The sequence below is a fragment of the Anas acuta genome, chromosome 3 (genome assembly GCF_963932015.1).
Source record: "Anas acuta chromosome 3, bAnaAcu1.1, whole genome shotgun sequence".
NCBI classification, from domain to species: domain Eukaryota; kingdom Metazoa; phylum Chordata; class Aves; order Anseriformes; family Anatidae; genus Anas; species Anas acuta.
The window spans coordinates 38,720,432-38,740,828 of NC_088981.1; the positions used below are offsets into that span (position 1 = coordinate 38,720,432).

General features: G+C 36.7%; 1 protein-coding gene and 1 long non-coding RNA gene across 4 annotated transcripts in view; one reads left to right on the forward strand and one right to left on the reverse strand.

The window, feature by feature from the left end:
- The window catches only part of LOC137853874 (uncharacterized), a 39,819-nt gene extending 31,856 nt beyond the window's left edge, over positions 1–7,963 (forward strand). Inside the window, exon 2 of the long non-coding RNA XR_011094780.1 lies at positions 7,742–7,963. This is a non-coding gene — a long non-coding RNA (uncharacterized lncRNA). The remainder of the gene's footprint in view (positions 1–7,741) is intronic.
- The window catches only part of PLEKHH2 (pleckstrin homology, MyTH4 and FERM domain containing H2), a 58,245-nt gene that overhangs the window by 29,289 nt on the left and 8,559 nt on the right, over positions 1–20,397 (reverse strand). For 2 of the 3 annotated variants that reach the window (XM_068676712.1, XM_068676711.1), the window contains exons 3-9: positions 7,239–7,301; positions 6,514–6,663; positions 6,008–6,091; positions 4,511–4,592; positions 3,863–4,045; positions 1,345–2,333; positions 254–329 (exon numbers count right to left, since the gene is read on the reverse strand). In XM_068676712.1, the coding sequence (XP_068532813.1) occupies positions 254–329; positions 1,345–2,333; positions 3,863–4,045; positions 4,511–4,592; positions 6,008–6,091; positions 6,514–6,663; positions 7,239–7,301 (1,627 nt within the window). The remainder of the gene's footprint in view (positions 1–253; positions 330–1,344; positions 2,334–3,862; positions 4,046–4,510; positions 4,593–6,007; positions 6,092–6,513; positions 6,664–7,238; positions 7,302–20,397) is intronic. The other variant, XM_068676713.1, reaches the window with a different exon arrangement.

A 20,397-nucleotide genomic window follows, 5' to 3' on the forward strand; every position in this document is an offset into this window, starting at 1 on the left:
CTCGTATTTGGTATGGAATCTTCAAAATCAACCGCAGAGAAATCTGGTGTGAACAACGTACAAATTCAGCACAAAGTCAAGAGGCAAAGTAATAGAAGGCAACGGAAAGATAACCAATGATTTTCCAGGTTTTAAACAGCAAGTAATTTAATCTTAGTATCTTAGAGGAACATGGGACATTTGGTCCTTTCTTATCAATAACTGGAAGAAGATAATTTTTGTTCATGAGACAATGAACAACTAAACCACTTACTTTTGTTAAGAGATTCCACGGTGAGAGCTTCAGACATCCTTAAGCCAGATTTGGCTACAGCATAAATTCTGCTTTCCTAACATAAAAAGAATGGATTTGATGGTAGACAATTAAAACACAATTACTTTTGTTCAGCCTCCCCATAGCCTCCTAGTCTTTGTGTTAATACATCCAAGTGATAATATGGTTGATAAAATGGTGTCATCAGTGGTGGCTGAAACATGCATCCTTGTTTTATATGCCATACCCACCATACACACTGTATGATTCAATCTTCTTTTTCTCAAAATGAAAAACTTCCTTGCATTCATTTAACTTCTTTTTAAATATACTATTATCAATGGCCAAAGAAGGTATAGCGAGAATATTTTTAATGGAAGATTGTATAGTTAAGAACAGAGACATGACATTATGGAGACAACTTTTCAATAGTTTTGTGTTAAAAAGCCAGAATATGAAAATCTACAATGGAAAAGTATGTACTAAAATATATCAGCAGAAATAACGTGTTACTTTAACGCATTACTCACCTCTGAATCACTAAATGGGAGTGTGGAACTGCAGAATCAGTGAGTATAGATGAAGCTAGTTTTGGATTTTGTGTTAGAAAATTAGTATCTATTTTAATTCCCTGACTGATGGCTTTAATTTTTTTTCTGGAAAAAATGATCAGTAACTTCTGTAATCTGTAGTTGTTGTCTGTCAACATATTGTTTAGATTGTGAGTGGTACAATGGTTATAGTAACAGCATTGACACCAGCACTTTTAAGTCTCTGTTCGTATTGAAATAAATAAATACACACATTCACAAGCATTACCTTGTTGGTTATACACAAAAAGACATATGCAACTTAGATGAGACATTAAAAAAAAAGGTCTTATCTACAAAACAATGTTTTTCACTGGCTGAAATGCTGTGCTTCATATCAAACTTGCTTCTGGATTTCTCCCTTTAACTTCAATTACAGTAACACCCTGTCTTGTCATCAAACAGAGAATGGGAAAGGTACAAGCAACAAAAAAACATAGAAGAGAAGACTGAGGATGAGTTAGTTTCACTGTGAGGAAAAGTATCTAGAATTACTCTTACCCAGGAAGGAAATCGATGTAATGGTGGGGTTGGAGGTTTGTTACTAGCAGCTTTTTTTGTCGTATCACAGGGCTCCTGGGCTTCATCATTTTGTACTTCAGTGCAGTCATAGGTAAACACTCCTTCATCACAGCCAATCTCCATTTTTTCTAAAATACCTGTATCTTCTCCATCCACCAGATCAATGTCTGTTTCCTGAGGTCTCCACGGACGTATCATGCTTATAGCATTTCTATTTTTACCAAACATTCTATCAGAGCTCAGCTGGGGCTGGCTTAAATGTTTTTTTGCCAATGCTGAATTTATACTGAACACATTAGGAGTCCGTAACTTTGGAGGTGGCAAATTTGAGGGAGAATCTGATGGTGTCGGGTATTGAGATCCTGCAGAAGTTGCTAGGATTGGGTGTTTAGGAGTTAGAGCAGGGGTTAAAATTGGACTTGGGGTATTTGCCTCACTGGATGAGGATGAATAATCTAGCCTCTGAGACTGAAATTTCTTGTTCAGTTCATCTGAAGAACTATCTTGGTCTTTCTTCTTACTTGTGAAGTCTGAGTTGCACTTCCCACCTGGATTGTTCTGGCCTTTTCTTTGGGACCCTTGCTGCCAGGAGTACAACTTTTTGTGCTGAGTCCTCTGAACACCCAAACTCTCTTCTTCAAATAGAGAACTACTGTCATCGGAGGCTGTCAAATACATTTCACTTCCCACTCTACTGTACCTAGTGTTCTCTTCGGATGTGTGGCTTGAGAGCGTGGATGCACACCTGGATTTCAGTCCTTTATTGTCTCCTCCATCCTCATCTGAGCTCCAGTCACTCCCTGTAGTGCAGGAGTTCTTTGACATGTCACTGTCCATATCTTTGGATGAACAACTTGTTCTCACATTTTTGTTCTGCTCTGATCCTGAGGAACTTTGCTGCAATGACTTCTGACCTTTATTGCTTTCATGTGCAGGACCAGCAAAGGTAGTTTCCAGGATATCCTTCTCTAGAAGACAAATACAATGAACAGGAGAAAATTACTTTAGCAAATTTGACTGCTAAAGGATTTTGTCATTATGTCTGCAAATAGTAAGTAGGTAATCATTCCAAGTAAGCACTTTTTTTTTTTCTGAATATTGTATGTAATAATCTGTAAAAAAAAAAAAAAAAATTTTGAATGCAACTCAAGTTTTCATTTTCATCAGTATTTAAGAAAAAAATGCAACAGGCAATACTCCAAGTTTTAGCCAAACTAAATATGGCAATGAATGTACAGATGAGCAGAGTGGAGCCAAATGTTAAAGTAAACCAGATATGTATGAAAATAAAAACTAGAAAAAAGACAAAGCAATGGTTTAAGAGGGCATAAGCATTTAGCTGCTTTATTAAATCTAGAGAAAATTAAAGCAGAGTAAAAGCTTGACAGAAAAGATTTACACTAACAAAACAAATATTCTCAGGATATCTACAGTGTTTATTTTCAGAAATTTATTCTGCAAGCTATTACCATATTCTCAGTGGAGCATGCTTAAGACACACACGAGTGGCTCATAAAAATGCTTAGGGAAAGATGTGTTAAAAATAACTGTGCTTTTCACTTTTACCTGGTTTTGCAAGAGAGAGCTATAGCTTGAAGCATGTCAGTGAGGCCTACGTGCTTCCCCTGAGTTAAAACATATGCTAGAACTAGGACTTTTCACACAGACACTTGGGAAAGTTAAATAGCTGTATGAAGTTAAAGTGGATTGGATAAGTAAGTATACAAAATAATAACGGGATCCACGTCAATTTCTGCTTTTCCACAGAATTCAACCTGTAATGTGGGATACCATGACTAACTGTGAAGAAAATTCTGAGGCCATAAATAGCACTGTGAGACTCAAAGGATGAGAGCAGGAGTAACAGTCTCCTTCTTGGGCTTTTCATTGCTTAAGGAAAGCAGCAAGCTGCAATGGACTTGCTTATGCTTGTAATAGCATTAACAGCACATCAATTTGGTAGCATTACAGGACTTCAGGGCTTGTGGGGGCAATTGTACAAACTGTTTAGGGAGCTTTCTACTTATTTGGATAGGAAATAATAGTGCAAAAAGATGCCTGAGACTCTATTCTATTATTTCTGACCTTGACTGAAATAGTATCTTCTTGAATTAGGACATAAAACTATCACTGGGACACCAGTGGTAGCATAGATAAAATATACAGAAACCGGACTTAAATCAGATTGTACACAGGCATAAAATGAACACCCAAAGTCCATATTCTACTGTTAAGCAAACCTGAACCACAGCAGTTTCTTTCCTGGGCAGCCAGAGCACCCACCAGCCATTGCATACTGCCAAGCAAAGTATCAGTGGTGTTACTGAGATGCTAATGCCCAAAAGGATTTCTTCCTAGAAGGAGAGACTGACATTAAAGAAGGAGAAAATTCTGCTACATACTTGGAAAACAGCTGGTTTGGATCCACTTATATACCACTTCAGTTTTGGTTTCCCACCCGTGTTAGAACAAAATGACAGTAGGTGTGACTCAGTACCTAGTGTGTTTTTGCTTTCAGTGTAGTCTGACTCTTTTGATGAAGATTTGCTTATTTCTTCAAATTTAGGAGATGGTTGAGGACTTCTCGCTCTGTTTGAAAAGCATCCAAAAGTCAAACTGCTTAGTCGCTGACATTCTCCAGGTTTTTGTGTTGAAGTAACAGATTTCTTGCCCGTAGCTTCTGAAGAACAGTAATTCAGCAATTATGCTTTAGTAGGTTTTGGATGACTGTAGTCAAATGTAATAGCTACAAAATTCTGATCAGAATTCTTATTCCCTGCAGACTGGCATTCATTGGTTCATTAACAGTGCTAGAATAACAGTGATAAAATGAAGAAATGAAAGCAAACAGCTGACACAAACCCTGTCAAATCTTACTACTTGCAAAACCTTTTATGTAACATAAGGATACCAGTTCAGCCAGCAAAAAAAAAGAGTTGTGCTTTGTTTGAATGTCTTTTTAATAAAAATTAAATTATCACTTTGCTAACAACTTTATGTACAGTCACTCTGAAGTCAGGTAATTAATACTCATTGAAATCTCTGATTTTATGGAATATTTCAATTATATGGATGCACAAATTAATAGGGTATAGTAAGAATTATACTGTATATAGAGAAATGTTTCAAAAACTCGTACATTTACCTTGCAGTTTGGATTGTACTGTTTTCATCTCTTTGGTTTGCTTTTGGTTGATCAAGCGAAGGTTCTGATTTTCCACCTCTAACTAAAAACACGTAAATTTAACCTCATCCATCAGTGAAACAGTTTTAAAAGTCATTATATCACTTAATATTTTCTCTGAATTTGTTTACTTAAGGTGAAGCTATTGCAAATACTAATCTCCAATTTACTTTGCTTAACGACAGTCTATGCATTTGTATTTTTTCCAACAATAAAATTCCCTGCAATGATTATCTGCACAACTGCTTCCTCTGTTAAAATCATTCCCCCACCAAGCAAATCCAAGACACCTTTAAAAAGCCCAAATAATTAAGGAAAAGGGAAATCTCTGTTGTCACTTTAATAAAAGCAAAGGGCTAGAGTTACAAACCAACTCTTGTACCATTTGGCAAACCCAGGGGAAGGCAGAGGAATTGAAGGCAGTGATGGCACTAAAACATCCTGACATCCCACAGAAAGTATTAAATAAATGGGTACTGAAAAGCTCACAAAGAACAGATCTACAGGAAGAAAAAGACCCCACCAAGCCATTGCTGTAGCCCACTGCTAGGAATTAAGAGACAACAGAGCTGGTTCAAACACCAGCTCTGAATTATGAAAAGAGATGTGAATCTGAGTGTCCAGTATCACAGATAAGGGAGCCATCAATTCCACCTCCAACTGAGTGACACCTAGCTTCAGATCCTGCATATTCTAAACTAAGTACATAGTTTCAGTCATATTTCATGCAAACTATTTTGAGATGATTTTAGCTAAACTTAACTGCATTTTTATTAAATGATTTTAAAAACTTCCCTTGCAGACTAATCATAAATGTTATTTTAAGTTTCCTTTTTTTTTTTTTTTTTTTTTTTAACTGGAGTGTGCAGTGTTAACCACACCACAGGACTGTAACATTTACAGGCAATTTTAAATTCTTTAAATGGAAGGAGGAGAAAGCACTGCTGCATACCAAAACTGGCAGCCTTAGACAGGGTACAGATGGTTATCTCACCACAGCAGAGAAACAAGGGAGACAGCTGGTCTCTTACAGGAATAGAGCCAGTGCCCCTGAAACTATCCATGACTAAGAGTACAATGGGCATTGGAAAACAAGAAATGGTACATCCTTTTTCTGCCAGACCCCAGTAGACTTGTTCAGCTTTTGGGGGATTATTCCCACTTCAAGCACCTGCTGGAGCTAGCAAAATTTGCCAGCTAATCTTTCTTAATTGGTAGAGATAAGAATATCTGCCAGAGAGCAGTTCCGGGGGGTTCTCTCCATGAAGAGCACACAGAGATATGAGTTAAGCAAACCAGACATCAGAAGTTAAACAATATGGACACTTTTGTCCTCAATGCTGTTGTTTTCATTTTCAATCTTTTAGTGAAGTAACCATACCAACCAATCAAAATGGGAAATGTTTTTTTGACTATGGCCAATTTTCTGCATGACAAGCATTGTACCAAGAGTTATACCTCATGGAGCTTGACCGTCACCCATTCTTTTATTTTAGCTGCTTTTTCTTCTATGAGTTTTGCCTCTTGAAGTCGTATTTGCTTCTGGAAAAAAAAAATGACATAAGCACACACTTTACTTAACATTCTAGTTTGCTACAGTAGTACCGTCAGAAACAAATCCTAAAGTTTCCTTCAAGAAATTCAATCTCCTGGGTGGCACATGGTGATTTTTAAACAAATCACAAATAGGCCCTTCAGAGCCTGGAATGGAAAGCAGAGAAGACAGAGATAAGGAAGAACGTCTTGGCCCTCTTAAAAATTAGATTTCTTTCAAACAAAGTGAGAGCATAATTTGCAAGTGAATAAATGTTATTCAAAGCACACTCCTAATGAGAAACCTTCCAATCAAACGACAGAAATAATTCTAAACTTTTCTGTCCTCTATTGATCTTCATTCTTTTATTTTTCTTTTGTATAATTAAGAATGGAACTGATGCTCCTCTTTTGTAACAGTTATTTCTAACCTGTTCTTCAAGTTGTTGCTCCAATTTTTGTATTATGTCATTTTTATCTTGAATCAGGATCTCCAGATCTTGACATCTCTTATACAACCTGTTTTCTGATTCGCTCGTTTGAACATTAGCTGCTTTTAATTTTTCTTCCATTACTTGCACCTATTTGGAAGGTCAAACAACATAAAACTTTAAGAAACAATATTCCACGATAAAGGTAATAATTTGATCACAAAATCGATTGTTAAAATTGCCCCCACACTTTTGATTCAAGGTAATCCTGCAAAATTCCCAACCTTATTTGAGAAAAAATGCCAGTTTGTTATGTCACCCTCTGCATCTAATACCAGCAGGACTGGCAAAACACTTTTTTTTTTTTAAAGAATAACAAGCAGCACAGAATAGTTCTATTTAGAGACTGTATTGGCTAGCCTTCCTTTATTTTTTTAAGGTTTTTCTAAAACAGGTCACTGTTTCCTCTCCCTTTTATTTATATTAATCAATGAAGTAGTCCATTACATGCATCTGTTCTGGATTTGCTCTGTTAGCTTTGACTTTACTGAACTGGACAGCAAGCAAAGGACATCTCTACTAAGACAAATCAGTAGATGTAAAAAGAAGCTGTCTTCTCCCTTTTGAGCAATACTTTAGACAGAAAGCAATTTTCTGAATTTCTTCTGGTAACAGTACCTTAACATGCACATAGCTAGTGGAGGTATTTTTCAATTTAGATATACCTGCTGAAAAGCCCTCTCTGCTTGACGGTCAGCATCTATAACTTGTCTCTCAAGCTGCTGCATCTGTAGATAAATAAAAACATATAGTAAACCAGCCACGCCTTCTGCCTGCTGCCAGAAATACCACAGTGAAACGTATTTTCATGGTCTGTTCTGAAAAAGGAAAAGATGGGTTCTGAATAGGAACATAAAAATAAATAAGAAGATAAGCTGTGTGTCAGACTGGGGAGACGATTCATGATTATGACCACATAAAACACTGTTAAGATTCTTCTAAAGAAAAATAATTAATACTGCTATTTTTACCTGTTACCAAGAGTAGAAATATGTTTGATAATAACCCCAGAACTTTTCCCTTGCAGGGAAGGCTATGGTCTTACAGCTGCTAAGCTCCTTCTGGTCCTTCCAAAACTGACAAGAGTAAAGACTGCTTAGCACATTCTACAATTTGTCTGTTAAATTCTTCTGAAATTGACAAATTTATATTTTTTTTCTGCTACAAGGTCTGTCCCAGTCTCCTCCACCCTTTGAGTGAAAAAGGTATGCAGCAGAAGATACACTGCAGACTCAGGTACTGCAAAGAACAAGATGCAAAAAGCCACAGCAGAAATGGATGAAGACAGACCCCTGCACTGCACGGAGGAGTGCGGGTTCCTTTTGAAAGGAAAGAAACCCTGATCTGTTACATTATAATGATGCCTAGTAAATCATTGTCTCAGCCTTTGCCCCAGGCCTCTGAAAACCCTTGCATTTTATATAATTTGTTTTGAAGGGGTTTCCAACAATGTGCAGCAGCATAGGCCAGAAAGAAATGCTTTGTTAAAAGTTTGCGTTTGATTTAGGTATAAAACAGAATTATGACTTCTAAAAGAAGAAAACTGAGTACTTACGTCATATTACGAAGTACCTAAGGAAATGAATATATTATTCCATAATTTACGGGCTGGAGATTGGTTCTCAGGAAACACCTAGCTATAAACCTCTGTTTACCAAATACTTTACATTGGCATACTCAGTATTCAGTTTCAAACTTGTTCATAGGAAAGCATACAGTACAAATAACGAAAATGAAAACCATTTATTCTGTTTACTGCTTGGTTTTAAAATAATCAGTTTCATTCTGTCCTGTTTGTTCGCCATTTCTGGCATCTTTCAGTTTCTTTTTTTCTCTATATTTTTTTTCTCTCCCCAATTATGTTGTCAATCAAACAAAATAATTTTGTGTACTTCTAGCACCTCAAAAAGACAAGGACACAGTGTCATCACTCTCTATCAATCAAAAAGTGAAAAAGGATAGAATGAGTTTTCATTACCATAACAAAAGCTGTGACTGACCTTCTAGGACTTTCTCGTAGGACACAAGAACCCAAAGTCTACATTGTAATACCAAAATGCTCTACTGATAGAAGAGTGATAAACATTACATGATGCACCTGGTCCCTGAAGAGTTGTTCGGAAGGAACAGCGCTAAGGAGATGATCATCCCCATCACTCCTGTACTAAGTCTGGACAGACAGACAGAGAGACAAGCCTGCCTTCTTTCTCTCTGCTCACATGTATTGAATTCCCTGTTTGTACAACTTCATTTTGAGGTTTTAATGAGTTTAATTTGTAGGATTTTGAATTCTAAGGTTACTTTCCATCTATTTTGGTTTTATGTTCAAATGTAGGCTTAGTTCACATAAGCCACTTTAACATCAGTTTTATGACATTTCTTTTTAGTGAGTTTTTGACTCACAAATCGAGGTTGTTTCTGAGTATTTGGAGAGCTAATGTTCTGCTGTAGCAGAAGCACTATGCTAAACCAAGTAGAAGTGCAGACATTGTATCAATAATGAACACTGTCAATACTCTGTAATAGTTAATAATAATTTGTCATAATGATGATGTTATGACAGCAACGTCCTTCAGCTATTTATAATGTGAAATTCATTGTTGCTGAGTAGCAAGTAGTTCACCAATTTTCACAGGCAAACAATTTGTAAATGCAGGTGACTGCCACAGTCATAACTGGCAACTCATTTATGTCCTGTAAGTACAATTAATTCCAGCTGTAAGGTCGTATAAGAAACCTACAAGCACAGAGCAGTGGCACTGCTCTTCTACCCAAGAGATGGAGTTTGGGATGGTACAGTGCAAGACAAACCTAAGGTCCTTCCATGTTTCTACACCAAAACTGTGGGATGCACCTTTCCTAGGAATGTTGCAGTGGCCCTGGAACATAGCAATATGTTCACCTAGTCTGCTGGGACAGAGGATATAAGGGGAATAAAGCTGTTGCTAAAATGGGCGTAAAGCTAGGAGTCAGAGTAGCTGAGAGAATAATTACCAACAGAACTAGCATTCAGAGATTAAAAATGGAAGAGCAAGTTTGGTTTTGCTTCTTTAAGAGCTAACTATTTCAAGAAGATATGCTAAGAAGCTTTGCATGATCTCACAAGAGGGATGCGTCAGTCAGCTTCCTGGCAACAGTTAAATGGGAGCTGTTGTTTGGAAAATTTCTTGAGGGTCCTCAATTTGTCTCAGGAGTCTCCTATGAAATAAAACAAAATAAAATGCAAAACAAAGCAAGCTGTATTATTCAGCAAGTGTGGAATACCATAGTTAACCAAACATGAGCACTTGGTATAACGGTTAAATTGACTAACTTTTCAATAAGTTGATGCTACTTAGCAATTACTAAGTCCCGATTCTCCCTTCATTTGGGGTTTATTTAGGTTTGTTTTGCAGTGCCTATTGTAAAACTTAAAAAATAAATATATTTTTTCCATTAGCAGAAGTGATCTCTAACCATTCTCCAAAATAGTTTTACAGGGAAAAATAAAAAAAAAAAAAGATGATATTCAAAATCTGTACTCTTAACTTTTCTGCTACTCTACAGGCCTGTGAGACTGCAGATTAAAAAAGCACTGCCTTAGGATACTCTAAAGGTTATCGAACTTGTTGGGCAAAAGACTGGAACTAGTTCCCAGGGAAAGGCTTTCTCTTCACAAAGAAAATCGGAGATTTCATATCAACGATCACAGTGCTACTGTGTGTGTGAGAGGGAGGGAAGGCAGGGAGAGAGGGATGGTGAGAACACCCAAGTGGACCTAAATGAAAAGCCAAGCTTTGAACTCTTCAAGAATAAGATGCAGTGGTAAATTCTCTTTACCTAGTAAGTTTGAAGACAATTCCAGACCATGAAGAGACAGCTTAAGATCCTCAAATTAAAACAAAAATAAAGGAGGTAAATACTACAATACTATCTTAACTTGACCTCAAGATGAAAAAGGCAGGTAACTGTAGCCGTAAGACATCTGAAAGCAAAGGTTGATATGTAGGAGTTATTTCTTCTGCATCCGTAAAACATATGGCTGCACCTTGAATATTGATGACCAACTCTGAGTTTATCGAGAAAGTGATTAGAAAAAAACAAAATCTGTTGAATTAGACCTCTGTCTCGCCTAGTCCTTTTAATGTACAACTGTGAAAATCACCAGTATCAACAGAATTAAATGATATGTATCAGGTGTTAGGCTAGACATTGCTTCAAAAAAAAAAAGTCTACAGAGTCTCAACAGAAACAGAGTTGGCTTACTAGCAGAAACATGGAGCGCCAACATGACATTGGTAATATTTGGCACGTAGAGTATATTTAAGCTTAAATTTCTATGTCCTGAATAGGAAAACCTGAAATAGTGCTCCAGCTCAACAAACCTCTGATAAAGAATATTCTTGTCACGTAAATGTATGATTGTTTCAGGGTCTTGCCAAAATTCATTAAGGACTCAGATGTCTCCCATGCTAATTTAGACTGGTTTTGGTTTTATACTCTTAAAGACTAAATGTCTTCAGCACAGGAACAAAAAATACATTCGGGCTGAAAAACAGGAGCAACACAGGTATGGAAGAATGGATTGCCACTTTAACCTGCACTTTTTCCTTCTTTCTGCAAGTGTAAAAACTCTGTACTTTTCAGAAAACATGTTAGTGCATGCTGCATTAATTATTTGAATTATGGAAAATAGTATCTATTGTTAAAAACAGATTTGGTTTTAAAGTTGGTAAGGAAATAACCACTCTACATCTGACACTCATCAAATTGAGCTATTTTTGTTTAAGCAATGAACAGAGAAATGCCACAAGTATATAAATATTGGATGCTTTGAAGAAAAATAGCAGTATAAAAATGAAGAGGTGTCATGTCTTGGAGGTCTGGTCACTGAAGCTCAACACACAGTCACTGGGAATTTGTTAAAATACAGAAGCAAATCCTAGAGTGACTGTTTTTCAAAGTTTACCTGGAAGTTTCTTGACTGTATTCAGAAATGTCCAACACACGTTTTTGTGCAAGTAAAGGGATTTTCTATTTTATTATAACATCTATTGCAAGAAATAGATTCCTTTGCTCTAAAATGTTTTTGCATCTATTTTTGCACTATAAATACTCCATTTGTATGCATATACGTGTATATATACTTTTAGTTCTGCATATATAGAGAGATTATTATTATTCCTGTGAACACAAAATGCAGCCTGCCTATTGATTAAGTGCAGAACTTGCAGTGACTTGAGAGCAGAATGTTTACAGTCTGCTTTTTTCTTACATTTCAATTTTTCTATTCATCCTCACCTGAAAAAACAACCTAAACCATCTCTGGTTGAAAAATTGTGCTTCGCATCTGTCCGTTTTAAGATTTAGTGAACTATCAGTCCTCCTCATACCACATAGGGCTTACCAAAACTGAAGAAAGATGCAGCCTTTAGACTGGATGGAAGCGGCAGTGTTATACAGAATAGCTCTTTAAAAACTTAGACTAAAAGTAAAGAGGTTTGATCAGAGTGAATTCTCACCGTGAACCTTAGCAGCACTGTGCCTTCCTACTTAGCCACATTCATACCAGCAATGACGTCTGTAATTCCCTGAGCTCACAGGGGGAGATGACTGCTTCTATAAATAAGCAAATAGGGGAAACAAGGGAGGAATAAACACACCTACACCTGTCTTTCAAAGAAGCACTAAGATATAAACAGGTGATGAAGAAACATAGGCCGGAAATTTTCCAGATTGGCTCAAAAAGATTTTGCAGCTGCCTTGCAGTAGAAGCTATAGATACAAAAGATCTGACTTCTTATTTGGTGCTTGCTAAGTTTATAAATGATTTGAATATGCCTGCTGGCTATTCCAGAGCACTGCATGTGACCAAGACTTCCCCTTTTGGTTCTACATTTGTATGTTTAAACTCACACATTTAAACAAATATCTGCATTTCCTTAAGTAAAGATTAAGTAATGCTTAAAACCAACCACCTGTCCATCAGTGGCTTTGATCACCATCAGTTTTCACGTTTAGAAATATGCTTAGCCCAATCTATAGAGGTATAAAGCCTTGCACACATTTATTAGTTAGAAGTGATAGTTTTTGAAGCACGACCTTTTGAGAAAAAGGTCTCTCTTCTGGTGATTTAGCTTAAAAAAACGCTGCCACGTTCCTCCTCCTTCCAGTTATCGAAGAGCTGCCTGGGTGGGGATGTCCCACCCATATTTTCAGATGCTCTGCCTTCTGTCTCGGCACTGATTTCCCTCCTATGTGTCAAGTAACTTCCATACGGCTGATGCCAAATATTTATGCGCTACAACAGACTTTAAAGGAGGAATGGACCAATTAAGCCACACAGGCAAAACATAAGGCATGAAACCATAATATGAATATTGCACAGGGAAAATAACGAGAGGAGAGTTTGTAGGAAGGAATTGGCATATACATTGGATAAGATACACTTTGTTCTTTACTGGTTGACTTTTTATCCCCAAAGCAACAAAATAATTAGAAAGACATCTTTCATATAACACCTTTCCTTTTTAACTAAGAGAAGTCTGTCTTGTCTCACTAAAGCTGGAAGCGATACTTACCCACCTATATACACAAAATGAACCACGTCAGTAAAAAATGAAACTGAATACTTTGGCACAAAAGCCTTTCCTTAGAATAAGATGAAACCTAAAAATGTTTCTCAAAGGTGTAGATTTAGTCATGAAGAACCACTTTCTGAACCCAATCTTTTTGTTACACATCTCCCCAAATCGGATAACACACATCTTAAGGTGGCTCAAATGTTCCTTGGACTACTCAGATCAAGCACAGTGGATTTTCTTCACTATTTTACTGCAATTTTACTGTTTGACATTATTCTCTACATGAAAAGAAATCCATATTTAGATGAAATAATTAGTTATTTAGATTAAATTCCCAAAGTCACAGCCTTATTCTTCCTTTAGATCCCACCTAACGCTCACGTAGGTTATGACTGGTGCAAAACTCATTTTGGTGCTCACAACCTGGCAGCTCACAAGCTACCACTTCTCAGTGCAGCCCTGTTTTTCCTCCTTCTGTCTTAGCTATTTTTAATACCAATGAAGAGGTAAAAGGTGAGAATTCTCATGAACAAAGCAGTGCCAGCTGGTCCTCTGCAGACTTTCTATCTAACCAACTCCTCCTACTCATTTTATCTGTGTTCAGAATTAAGAGTGTAAAAGCAATTTAGCTTCATACATATATATATGTATACACATATACATACACATCTATTACTTCTTTTTGAAGACTGCTAATAATTTTGCAGTCTTCTGTCCCCACTCACAGTCCAGTCTGCTCTAACTACAAGAAATTCTGGCACTGCTCTTGTAGGTAGGCAAAAGCCACTTTAGTCTTAATTGCAAGTCTCACTTAACTCTGCTTTTTAGCTAGCTCTCATGACCTATGTTTAGCCCAAAAGCCTTTCCTGGGAACAAAATGATAAAATTGTCCTTAGACAAAAATTACCATTCTCCATCTGTTCCGTCTCCAAAATGATCAGTCTCAAAATTTTTATCAGTATGCATCACATAATGAGTATAACCACTGAGTTCTATGTTTTCTTGCAAGTTGTCTGTATTTGAACAAGATTTTAGAAATAATTATTTAGCACAAAAGTCTTTCCTAGCATTTGCTGAATATGTGAAAAGTACACATAGAAAACAATCTTTTACATTTCAGCTGACTTCATTACAGAGAAATTAATGTTTTCTTCTGGAAAATATATACATTAAAAATATGGAACAGAAAAGCCCAGGGAGAGAACTCTTAGAGAACTAGTAGTCTAGGACAGCTGCCAGTAAACATAGAGACTTACAAAAGTGAAATTCAGCAGTGGGATTTGGGGAGGCAGTGCAGTGAAGATCAAATGAGCTGCATGTATTGCTGGCTGAATAGTTTGTGCTTTTCCCAACTTCGGTCTTTCCTACGGACTTTTCAGGACTTTCCTAAGCCCGGTGAAATAATAGGAAAGTTCACTCTGGCTGTCTTCTTTTCCAACTCAGATCTTATCCTGATAGTTAAGTTGTAGAGACACAATCAAATGCAAATTACGTTGACCTCCACTCCAGCAGAAGCAGCTGTTACCATAACATTCAAAATCTTGAAGGGAGTGGAGATAGCATTTTAACAAGGTGGAAGAATGTACTGAGGCACATGGTGGCGAACTGGGAAAAAGAAGTCTCACAGGGTACTTAAAATTCTAAGAGAAATGTACCAACACCTGATTTTTCATCTCTGTGACAAGGCAGTTACCTGCTTCCTTTTGTTTTGATGGTTGTACTACGACTGCTGAAATCCTGCTACTTTTCTCTTGCTGAATTATAAGTTCTGATGAGAGCATGAACATGAATATCTAAAATAGGAGGCCTTTTTTCATGTCACTGTCTGAGGTGACAGCTTACGGATCTAAGGTACCAGTCAAAAGTCTGCTTGCCAAAGTACAGAAGTACTTGCCAAAGTCGAAAAAATTGAAAACTTGACTTGATTGAAACTGAATTTACTTATGAAATTGAAGAGTGTAGGACAGACATATAGGGAGCACGGATGCTACAGGAGCAAGCAAAATTCCAGAAATGTAAGTAAGGTGGCATGATGCAGTTTGAAGACATGACAACAGATATTTAAAGCCTGAAAATACTCTCTGAGGGAATGAAAATTAAAAGCATAAATTGTAAGTACAGGAAGAGTTGCTTCCAGGAAAAACAGAGAAAAAATATTTTGTAGCTTCTTGAACTGAAACTCTTAAAGAAATCTTTGAAAGGGCAAGGGTCTGCACAGCGCCTGCCTCCTATCTCAGCTTCCACAACATCCATCAATTGCCCCATCTCAGGTGGCTGGAACAGAACTGATGCCCCCACCTCCACACCAGCAGCAGCAAGGTTTTCATCCTCTGGCTGTGCTTTCTCATTACACAGCTTGGCTCCTAGGACAGCAGCTGATTTATTGCTTCCTGAGTTCTCTTTCATTCTTTCTTTTTTTTCCATCTTCACCCTCCTTAGAAAGAATATAGGTTTACAACATACAAAAATAGTGAAACAAAAAAAAAACCTTCTCGCTGCCATAAAAAGGCATGGCATAAAGTTAATAATAGACAAAGGATAAAAATAGAGTTACAGTGGAAAAGGTATGGGTATTGAAAAGGTGTAAACAAGCCTACAACTCTAAACACAAAAATTTAAACTTCTATTCTCTTCACCTCTCCTTACTTTCTCTTGATTCTATCTTCCCAGTTGCACATTAACTTACAATAGATTTAATTATTAAATCATACAAATGAACATGAAGTCCTCCCTGTGTGAACCCTCTACAAAGCTCCATTCACTGGTGCACAGACATGAGCAGGGGCTTACCTGACCAGAGTCTAGCGCAAGACCAGAGGCCCAGGCAGCACTCTGGCACTCTCTTTATATGCTGGTTTCAGTCATCAGCAGTGAAAACTGGGACACAGGGGCCAGTAGGGAGTTTATTATTTCATTCATGTTGTCTGTCTGAATTGCTTTCCATGACAAGAGAGTTTTTTGAAGAGCAACTGAAATACTGAAAAATAATCTTCATTTGAATATTTTTTTCAGCATTTGCCCTCTTTTACTTCACTCTTCATAATCCCTTGAATGCTAATGCAAATACTCATTACACTTTTTCACTATTTTTTGTGCAATCACTGCACAAGTGAAATGCATTATGGACTTGACCTCTGAAAACATCAACCTTTAGACTGTCCTGCCACAGATAACAAAGCACACTGCATCTGTTTCATTTGGAAATGTTAAACAACATAATTAAGTCTCCAAAACGAATACAAATACAGAAGGATGTGGATTTCGCTGCTGGTTTGCAAGCCTGTAAGTTATGAATGTGTTGTGTTTTGGAATATACTGGAAACAGTACTTGGCCTAAAGATCAAGTGTCATTCACTTTGCCTGATCTGTCCAGAAAGTATGAATATTCTTGTATTTGTCATGTACACACACGGTCGCCAGCTGAGCATTTATACAGAGTACTCAAATCAACAGATTAAAAGTGAGCAAATCAATATATATATGAAAATAATTCTCTACCTTGATCATTTGTATTTGTTGCAAGTCATTCAAACTACAAAGTAATGATCCTCTGCAAGGAATCAAACTTGGAGACATTCACGTAAATGCTGAGTGTTACTGGATGTTGCATAATGCAACATTTGGGATAGTGCCATATTCAGACCCTTATAGGGTCTGATGAAAACGAAATTCAGTGCAGGCTGCCCAAGAGCAACTTTAACACAGCTATGTAACCAATGTAATTTTAGTGATAGGAAAAATATTACCTTTACACCTCATGTTACATGCATAGTTAAGGTGAAAAATGTACTTGTTATGAAAAGAATGAGGGCACCAAATTTTACTCTGAGATGAAATGCTAGCTAGGAGTTAAATTTGAGTCAAATACTGTAATCTTTTAACCAGTGAAGGTTTTTAGTGAACTCTTCATCTGTGTAAGACTCAAGCTGCACTAAAATAAAGGCTTCTACTTAAAACTCAGTTCCACACACATCCTAAATTTGGCGTACTAGGGATACTTTCTACATCATTCCTTAAATTCCTTTAAAGACCTCTCCCACTTACAGCAGCAGCTTCTGCTTAAAACTCCAACAAGGTCTCTTTCTCTGCATGTTAGATTTATAAATATGGACTCTTTTCTTGGCAAAATGAAAACAAACAAAAAACCCAAACAGATAAACAATAGTGAATGGATTAGTTCTTTGAAAACATTGTATATTTCTTTGCTCCTCTCTCTCTTCCTCTCCCCAGAGTTCACTACAGAATTATAGTACTGGTAGTACTGCTGAAACATAATTATAACACAAATTTCTCAAACTTCTCAGCCACTGAGGTTCAAGGAAGAGTGCTTGATGGACTTAAAAAAAAGAAAAAAAAAGGCATTTGTTTTTCTAAATTAGAACAAATCTATTAGAAAAAATGTACTGAAGATTTCCACATTAAATGATCATTATTTGCAAAACCACTGTTAAAGAAAACAACTTTGCAAAGGTATTTGATTTTGGGTGTATAAGAAAAGTTTTTCAATTAATTCAATGCCCAAATATATTTACAAACACACAGAGATTGCAGACATGGATATTAAAAAAGGATAAATTTAAACAAACCATTATGATAATCTGGTTTTAGACTGAATTATAGAATACACAATGAAAAAAAGCAATGGCAGGTTATGACAAGTCACACACATACTGCAACAGGATGTAAACTTCTTTTCCTGATTCATTGCCTTGAGAAGATGTCTCAATTACACGCAGAGGAAGAAGGCTGGAGAATTACCACAGTAATTCATTTATATTACCTTCCTGTGGAGACCTCCTATTTAGTCACAATACCACTCTCGCTCTGTTTTCTGCAACAATTACATAAATTACATAATTTAATACCCATGAGGGCTTTACATCTGTCATGCTATAGGACTGTGATTTCTCTTGCTATTTTGAAGTAGAACCCTCTCTAGTGCTATTGTTCAATGTTTTACTACACACTTCATAGCACAGAGATGAGTGTAAACAAAACCACAAAGGCCTATGCTAATCAAAGTATGAGTGTGAATTTGTGTGCCTTGCAAATTATAAGTTCTTTCATTCTACAATGGGTAATAAGTCTCAGGAGCAACACAGGCTGTGCTCTTCTCTTGTCATTAATACCAGGATTGAGTACTGGCCAAGGAATTTGTAAGTATTTCCTTTGCTGTTTTCCAAATATATTTTTGAGTAACAATTCCATGCAGTTTAATGTCATAATTGTGTGGATGTATCTTTCCCTTTACAAATACTGAGAACTGTTTGTATACCTTACAATTTTTTGAAATAAAAATATGCAAAAAATAACCACTGGATCATTACAAATGAAACCAACATGGAAACAAATACCACTAAGGGTTTAGTGCAAACAGCTGGTTTTCAGTCGTGCAAGATTGATACATCTCGAGATGGATACAGTCTAATTTTGTGAAGCTCTGACCAGCCTCTTTGATGCATGTCCTAAATGACTTCCAGTTTATGAATGAAAGATTCATATTAAAAAGTCAAAGTGACAAAGTGAAGAGAAAGATCAATTTTTAATGAAGTCTAGCAATGCTCTGCTCTGGAGAGCAATACATCAAATTTTCCCAGCTGAATACTTGTTGGACCCATCCTCTTCAATGGAAAATATTTCTCCCATTTTCAACTCCTGTAAACACTTTGCTTTTTGTAAACATTCTCAGAAAATTAAGGAAAACTAAAACAAAAGGGCAGTAACATGACAAGTTCTTAAGACGCTTCTTTTCAACTTTAAAGTAACGTTTTTCACAGTTGAGAGCGAATCAGTAATTTTCCTTTGACTGCTTTGATTCAGGCACAGTGCTGAAAACCCTTGATGTTAACTCTGCACATTCTAAAATGATACAATAGTGCATACATTTCTGTGAATTTAAGAGGACTTTTCTAGCAGCTAAGAACTTGGGAACGCAAATTGTAAAGGAACAAAGTGAAAAGACAAAGGAATTCAAAGGTTACTTCTAAAATCTCCATTTTTATTTTTTAACACAGATGGTTTTGTGAAACACTGTTGATGCACTTTAACTTTTCAGTTGCCAAAATTATAATCAGCAGCAGCTGCATAAGAAATGGTAGTTATGGAGGCTGGAAAGTCCCTAGGAAAGTCACGTCTAGCGTTTTGCCACTTGAATTCTATCCCAAACAGTAGTGATCTAAATGGCGTGAAGTGGCAGAAGACATATACACGACATCTAACAGCCCTGACTGTGTAAGCAGCCAATAATCTGTTGAGTGTTATGACACAGGGCATTATACTCTGATGGATGTTCTCCTCCACGACTGATGGACATGTCTTGCTAACTGGAATGAAGGACACAAGGTTTTCCCTTTTCTTTTTTTTAAGATGAGATATCAAAGGATGGCATTTGGGCAACTGGTCATTCTTTCAGAACCCTATACCCTGCAATAATTGCTCAATAAGAATTTACCATTATGTAAAAAAAAAAAAAAATAGAATTTTCAATTACAGTGATTTCTAACAGCAGTATCTTTAGTCATGCCAAGGCAAGGATACTTGGAGTATTAACTCTAAAAATTCAATGCCAGCAGAACTCAATATTATTGCACAAAGGTTTTACTTTGTTGTAAATTTTAATGCTAACTTTAATAAAAAGACCTAAATAATGAAAAAAGTCAGATCCAGAAATTATTTTTTCCCCATTTTTTTCCATCTCAGGTTTAAGTTTTCTAACTCCTTAGATACGAGAAGGGCATTACCAGATAAAATCAACAGTGACGAACTGCCAGGACCAAACGACATCCAGTCAATAACTAGATGAGATAGTTGAACCACCTATTGATCTGTAATCTGTAGGTAGCAACTCAGTGGAAACTGTAAGAGCAGAATTAGGGGGCATGTGGATAAATGGTGGTAGGCTAAGCAAGAGTCAAAGTGGCCCTACTAAAGAGGACTGTTAGGTCACAAAGCTACTGAAGTTCTTTGAGGAAATCACCCAGACTGCAGATAAGAGAGACCTGGTTTATATAATTCATATTTTGGAAAGTGTTTAAAGGAACCAAACAGCCACAGGGTAAGAAGGAATGTTCCTCCATGAATTGGCTCAGCAATGAACAAACTTCACAAGTTTCAGTGACCAGTCAATAAAATAAAAAAATGAAGCATAACAGAAATCTAAAGGACTTTGACTAGATCCTGGAATTGTGACAGATACTTCCATGAAAACATACATGATGGTAAATTTGTTTAGCGAAGTAAACAAAACCTTAAGACTTATTAG